The sequence below is a fragment of the Drosophila subpulchrella genome, unplaced genomic scaffold, assembly GCF_014743375.2.
Source record: "Drosophila subpulchrella strain 33 F10 #4 breed RU33 unplaced genomic scaffold, RU_Dsub_v1.1 Primary Assembly Seq54, whole genome shotgun sequence".
NCBI lineage: Eukaryota > Metazoa > Arthropoda > Insecta > Diptera > Drosophilidae > Drosophila > Drosophila subpulchrella.
The window spans coordinates 1,139,198-1,146,464 of NW_023665691.1; the positions used below are offsets into that span (position 1 = coordinate 1,139,198).

General features: G+C 57.1%; 1 protein-coding gene across 1 annotated transcript; it reads right to left on the reverse strand.

The window, feature by feature from the left end:
• Window positions 1-5,282: 5,282 nt before the first annotated feature.
• On the reverse strand, window positions 5,283-6,743 carry LOC119562524 (predicted GPI-anchored protein 58). The gene is made up of 2 exons (XM_037875717.1): window positions 6,658-6,743; window positions 5,283-5,949 (listed from the first exon to the last, which is right to left on the reverse strand). Exons 1-2 carry the CDS (start codon window positions 6,741-6,743, stop codon window positions 5,283-5,285), a joined length of 753 nt encoding a protein of 250 aa, XP_037731645.1.
• Window positions 6,744-7,267: the final 524 nt, after the last annotated feature.

Consider the following 7,267-nt stretch of genomic DNA (forward strand, 5'->3'; position numbering starts at 1 on the left):
AGCTTCGCGTGACTGGAGGCTGAGGATTGGGCTGAAGCTGGGTGGTATGGGGCTCCGGTCTGACAGGACCGAGTCCCGGCTGGGGGTGCGCCGTCGTTGGTATCCGTGTCCGAGTCACGGTGGTCGACCGGTTGGTAGACCCCTGCGACGAAGTTTGGGTAGAAAGGCTCCATCCTGTTGTTGTAGTTCCGATCTGTAAATTGCTAGAATATTAGCCTAGGCCTACGTTCCTTACTGGCCCTGCCTGAGTGCGAGGATCGACTTATCTAGTGGGTACAACTCTCAGCTTAACCTAGTTTTCTACTAAAGTTATTACTACGATGCTTTGGGTACATTCGTCGACTCCCTTATGTTGGGCACGCGCTCTCTCCGGTGGCTTCTTCCGGGTCCCCTAGTTGGTCACTGCGTTGGTGGTACTTTTTCAGGTCGCCTACTCCTGCTGTTCGCCTCTTCCTGTTTTCCATATGTTGTATCCTGACGATATTCGGGGAGAGGAACTTCAGCACCTTAAATGGCCCCGAGTACTTAGGAGCAAGCTTTGCGTTAAAGCCTTCGCTGGCCTTTGACAGGTGGTGGGACCATAACCTGTGATCCGAGCTGAGGTCTCCACTTGCGACGTCGCAAATTGTAGTGGCGGCCTTGTTCCTGAGAAGCCATCTGGTTGGTTTCCAGCGCAGTGCGGGAAGCTTCCTGAAGTCGTTTAGCTCGCTCAGTGGGGTCCAACGGCGACGAGTGTAGACCAGGCGTGACCACATCAAAGAGGGCCCCTGGCAATCTGGGTTCCCTACCCTGCACCAGATAGGCGGGGCTGAAACCGGTGCTATCTGAGATGCTCGTGTTTATGGCCAGCGAGATCTCTGGCAGTAGCTGATCCCATGTCCTGTGATCCTGGTCCACGTACTTTGCAATCATTGTCTTGATGGTCCGGTTTTCCCGTTCGGTGGGGTTCTGCTGCGGGGAATAGGGGGCTGTGTATTCCAGTTTGATGCCGTTAGTGCGACAGAATGTCTTGAAACCGCGGCTGGTGAACTGCGTGCCGTTGTCGCAAATCAAAGTCCTGGGGGCTCCAAAGCGGGATATTATCCTTTCCCGAAATCCAAACTCCAGTTGGGCGGCTGTGGCCTTTTTTAGGGGTATGATCTCGACCCATTTGGAAAAGACATCTATAAATACGAGCAGCATGGTGTTCCCTCGTCTGGTCCGAGGAAGAGGTCCGACGAAGTCGGCTCCGACGAGCGCGAATGGCTCCGTGGGATGGCGGGTGAGCATTTTGCCCGCCGGTTTGCGTTGACTCACCTTGTATTGTTGGCAAACCAAGCAGCTGGTGACGTACCGCACAACGTCTCGATGTAATCCCGGCCAGAAATATCGTTGGGCAATCCGTCTGCGAGTCTTCCGGATGCCGGATGCAGAAGGGTGGTCGTGGCATTCCTCCAGCACTCGTTGTCTCTGCTCCCGAGGCACGCAAAGCTTCCATGGGTTGCTGTTTCCCACGTCTGAGGTGTGTCCGATGTGTCGATACAGCTGTCCGTGATCCAGAGTGTAATCCGGAAACTTTTCGGGGCGCCTCTGGACTTCTTCTAGCATCCTCTGGATCCATTTGCACTGAGTTCCGTGTTCCGCGATCAGCTGAAGCATCCCTAGGGGTTGTCGGGAGAGGGCGTCGGCGACAACGTTGTATTTGCCCTTCCGATAGAGGACGGTAAACTGGTATTGTTGCAGCTCCAGAGCCCACCGGGCTATGCGGCCCGTGGGGTTGTCAATCGAGTTCAACCATGATCGAACTGGTAGCCCTCCAAGTAGCAGCGTAGCTTCCGCGTGGCCCAAACTATGGCGAGGCACTCCTTTTCGGTAGTGGAGTAGTTTTCCTCGGCTCGCTCGAGGCGTCGACTTACGTAGGCGATGACCTTTTCCTCTCCATCGATGCTCTGAGTGAGGACTGCTCCAAGTCCTGCATCACTTGCATCCGTCTGAAGCTGGAACTTGTATTCAAAATTTGGGCAGGCCAGTACCGGTGCGGCCGTTAGTCTAGCTTTGAGTGTCTCAAACGCCTGCTGTTGGGGCTCCTCCCAGCTCCACTTGACCCCCTTCCTGAGGAGTCGGGACATGGGCTGAACGATGGAGGCGAAATCCTGGACGAAGCGTCGATACCAAGATGCGATGCCCAAATGGCGACGGAGTTCCTTGATGTTGGTTGGCGGGCGTAGTCCCTGGATAGCAGCTATCTTATCTGGGTCCGTCCTGATGCCTTCTTCGCTGATCAAGTGACCTAAGTATACCAGCTTTTTCTGGAAAAACTTGCACTTGCCTTGATTCAGCCGAAACTTTGCTTCCCGTAGTCGTCGGAAGACTTCCCTGAGATTCCTGGCATGTTCCTCCCACGTCGCCCCGATGACGATGATGTCATCCAAGTAGGCGAAGGCGTGGGGTTCCATAACCGGCCCGATGACGCTGTCAAGGGCTCGCTGGAACTTTGCTGGGGCAGAATGCAGTCCAAAGGGCATGACTTTCCAGTGGAAGAGTCCACGCCCAGGGACGGTGAAAGCCGTGCATTCGCGGCTTCCTTCCGCCATAGGGATCTGCCAGTATCCATTCTTAAGATCCAGCGTTGAGATGAACCGGGCGTTCCGTAGCCGCTCCAATATGTGGTTGATTCGTGGGAGTGGGTACGCATCGGGTATGGAATGTGCGTTGAGTTGTCGATAGTCGACGCACATCCGCATATCCCCTGTCTTCTTCCGCACGAGCACCAGCGGGGCGCTGTGCGGGCTACGAGAGGGCTCGATTCGGTCGTCTCGAAATAGCTCGTCCAACTGCTGATTGATTATGCTCTGCATGGCGGGGTTATTTGGATAATACCGCTGCTTTAGTGGCTTATTATCCCGGAGAGTGATGGTATGCTCGGCGATCTCCGTTGGCCCGCTTAGCTCGTCGAAAAGCTGTAGCTCCTCCTGTAGAAAGTGGGCGGTTTCCTCGGCGTGAGGTTCTTCGGTCACCTGTAGCCTGGTTGGGTCCTCCGCTACAGTGGCCAGGTGTCCGTGGGGACAGTGGCTCCGGAACGGGTTGTGCTTCCGTGCGCTGGCTGCGTCCGACTGGGCTGGCAGCTGATATACACCGATTTTCCGTTGTGGTTCCCGCGGCCCAGGTGACGTGGCTGGTTTGCGCGTGTGAGTTTCCACCGTTGTGGTGGCCAACATGGCGCTCGTGGAGGGGCGTCGAAACGGGTTCTTCCCCTTTGCCGTGGCGGCGTCCGCCTGCGGCTGTAGGCCGTAGCTGTTCTCCGTGGTGATGCAGGTTCCCGCGGTGTCGCCTGACGGGTTCCCCGACAACGGGGGTCCCGAGGGGTCAGGACTTGTCTTCCGCACTGGCGCGCTTGGCTTTATGTGAGTCCTCGGAGCAGGCTTTGGAACTGTTTTGGTTCCCCCCTCGGTGCCTTGCGATGATTGCGGCGTACCGGGTGTGCTTGGGGATTGCGCGGTTGCGGCCGTAGGAGTCGCCCGCGTATCTGGGGTTGGTTCTACCTTCCGGGTGGCCGGTGGGGCTAGTTGCAAGCAGACTTGCCCGCAGATTAGAGTTGCGCTGATGGCGCAAAGAAAGTAGATGCCCAAAATCACTTCATCCAGGATCGTTGGCAGGACTAGTAGCGTCAGCCCGATCGGTCGGTCGTTTAAGCCGACTTGCGCCTGGAGGGCCTTGGTCACCTCTTTCTGGGATCCATCCGCCAGAGAGATGCGGGAGCGGACTTCTCTGCTGTTTCTTCCTGAGCCTAAGCGCTTGGCGATCGCTTCGCTAACAAAGCTTCGCGAGGCTCCTGTGTCAATTGTTGCCGAGAAAGGTTGTCCCTCGATGGTAACATTGGCAATAATCCGCCCCCCCGCCAGGCGGAGTGTGGAATCTAGTGATGGGGGAGCACCGAGTGGGTCACCGCAGGCTCCCGACGTGGGCGGCGACCCTGGCCGTTTTCCGTCCGGCGGCAGCAGTCGATGGTACGGATGTTTCGTTTCCCACAGTCCCAGCAGTGCATCAGCGGTGGGTTTCGGCATTCTCGTGCGAAGTGTCCAATTTCTCCGCAGCGGTGACAAGCTCGGCCGATGTCAACCGGTGGTTCCGCTGCCTGGGCGATCATCCCGTTGGATATCGCCGGCCTCCTGGGTCCAGAGGGCGTTGGAGCGAGAAAGTTCTGGGGTCTAGGTGCGGGTCTTCCGCTGCTCTCCCTGCCGGAATTCCAGCTTGCGGTTGGAATTAGGGCTGCATGTCGAACGGGGTCTCGATCCCGTGCGATTTCGAACGCAGTTGCCAGTTGGGTAAGCCCCTCTAGTGAGGAGAACTCATGTCGCCGTATGAAAAGCTGGTACTCCGGCATCAAATTCTCGTAGATCCGCTCGAGCTCCTGGTCTAGTGAGTACTTGGCGCGTTGCATCATCAGGCGTAATTCAACTACGTATATTTTGAAGGGCTCACCCACTTGTTGTTGCCTGGTCCGGATGGCATCTTCTAGGCTCTGGTAGTACCGCGGAGGCAAGAAAAACTCCAGAAACTCTCTCCGGAAAGTTTCCCATGGCTCGGTGTGCATTTGGTATGCCCGGTACCAGCCTTCGGCGCGGCCTGAGAGAAGTCCAATGACGGCCCTCGGTATGTCACTCGTTCTCACATTGTAGGCAGTGGCACCTTCCTCAATGCGTTCTATAAAATGAACGGGGTCTGACTGTCCGTCAAACAGTACGCCCCATCCTCGCAGTTTCTCGGCGAATACGGCCACGGATATAGGGCTGTGCGGAAGATGGGCGGCTGGGTTGGCGGCCGGTATCTCCCGTCCAGGGCTTTTCCGTAGGTTCCCTAAGCAGGGCACGGGAAGCGTGTGATCCTCAATTCCGGGCATCGGTGAGGTGGCCCGACTGGTGGACGTCCTCTGGGTGGGTGCTTCCGGGTATATTGTCTCCAGTGCGGCAAAGCGCTCTCGTAGAGCCGGGCTGTGGTCTCCTCCGCCGATAAATGATGCCAATCGTGGTCGTAGTTCGTCTACTTGGCCGTTCGGGTCAAGTCCAAACTCTTTTAGCAGAGCCTGCAGCTCGTCCTTCCGGCGGTAGGCGATCCACCTGACCCCCATGTTTGCGGTCGTGGAATCACCCCCGGATGCGGTGAAAAACCTGTCCTCTTCCAGTCCGGCAGCTGCCGGATCTGGCTTTGATTCTGCGTCCTCTGACGTTTTCTTTCCCGAGACACTGGGCATACGCGCGGTGGCGCTGCCGATGGCTCTGCTGGGAATCACTCGGTGAGCGCGCCTAGTGGCGTGACTGGGCGCTGGGCGCACGGCAGGTGCTGCTGACGTGCGGCACTGGCTGACCGATGTGGTTGCGGCTGGCGCTCCCGTTGGCGCTTGGTGAGTGCGGCTGGTGAGCGGCGGTGCTGATCGTTGGGCGCTCCTGGTGGCGCTCGTAGCGTGGCGGGTGCCCACGTATCCGGCGCGGTTGGCGCTGCTGAGGGCGCGGCTGGGGGCTGCTGATGGGCGCTGCTGTGGGCGCTGCTGTGGGCGCTGCTGGTGGCGTTCGGTGGGCACTCGGTAGGCACTCGGTGGGTGCTGCTGGTGGTGCAAATGACGCCGCCCGATGGGCGCTGAATGCTGCTGAGGGCGCGGGGCCGCTCGTTGCGTGCTCCTGGTTCGTTGTGTGGCTAGTGACGTGTCCGGCGCTGTTGTTGGCGCTGCTGGTGGTGCTCTGTGGGCACCTGATGGCCACGTGGGTGGAAATGCACGGCGCGGGACGCTGCTGGGTCTGCGCTGCTGATAACGCGGCTGGCGGCGCGGGTGACGCTGCTGAGGGCGCGGTGGCCGCGCTGTGCGTGCTCCTGGTGGGAGCGCTGCTGAGGGCGCGGCTGGGCGCTGCTGGGCCGCTCTGTGGGCGCTGCTCGGGGCGCGGTATGCGCTTGACGGCTTCGTGGGAGGCCACGTGGCTATGTGGCGCTCCGGGAGTGGTTGGCGTTGGCGGGCGCAGCGTTACGGGATCCCCTACTCTAACTATTCCTGCGGTCTCCTATCTTTCTTTAAATCTCGTCTACGGGACATGGGTCTTTAGGCCATGCGGTTGGTGGTAAAAACCCAACTCTCCTGAAGGATATCTAGTCGTCCTTATTAGTTCCTGTTCGGGCGCCAAACTGGAGGGGCCGGGCTGCTCCCGGCGAAAATACTAACGAAACGAGTGGCGTAGCCGATCCCTGAGAAAATACCAACAAAAACTGGACGGCGTGGCCGTTCCTGGATGTGAGACTCACAAGCTACTGGGGTAGGGGGTAGGGATCCGAGGGGAGGATGGCCGGAGGCGACCCTTCCCTGTGCTCCCTGTGGTCGATCGAGTGGTCGTTTGCACTGAGTAAGCTTCTCTGGCGCAACACGATTCCCGACCGGCACAGATCACTGCACGTGGCTCGCGCCTACCTAAACCGTAATTGGGGCGGGGTTCCCAGGAGAGGGTGGCCAGAGGCGATCCTTTCCTATGCTCCTTGTGGGCGATCGGGTGGTCGTTTGCACTGAGTAAGCAGCTCTGGCGCAACACGATTCCCGACACATACTTCTTCATTCTCTCTTGTCTTTATTATTCGCTAGTACTACTACTACTACCCCTACTCGCACTCAGTCTGATCGCTATTGTCTGTCCCACTTACTCCTTGGATCCGGCGTGCCGACGCTCGTGCCGCTGTACCACTCCGGGTTGAAGTCCGCTCCTAGGTCTGATCGCCTTGGCTGCCATTCGAGAATGAGAGCGAGCTTCCGCCCTTGCGGCCGCATGTAAGCCCGGCTTGCCGGGTTTCTTCGTTTCCCAACACAGTTTCTTATCGAACCTCCCGCCTATCGCTATCGGCACTATCAGCTGTTGGCCCTCGGTTGACCAACACTGGGTGGTTTTCCAGCCCTGGTGCGCGCAATATTTAAATCGGATAAGCTTAGCTTCTAGTTTGAACTTAAATAAATTGCCTTCGTGGCGTAACGACTTATATTATAATTATATTATATATTATAACTTATAAATAAATGTGTTTCACGCATCCTCACACGGTATATCTTTATGGACTCGTGGAATGATTATGCTACTATCTGCATTAAAATATTTAATTTTAAAGGTAGTCAACATTTTCACCGTTTGTATGTCATTGATTTTAATGTTGCGAAGGCTTACAGAAATGGACCTCCTTTAAAACTTTAAAAGTCCGTAACATGGTGAAAAGGAATCCGATTTCGATGCGGTATATCTTTATGGACTCGTGGAATGATTAT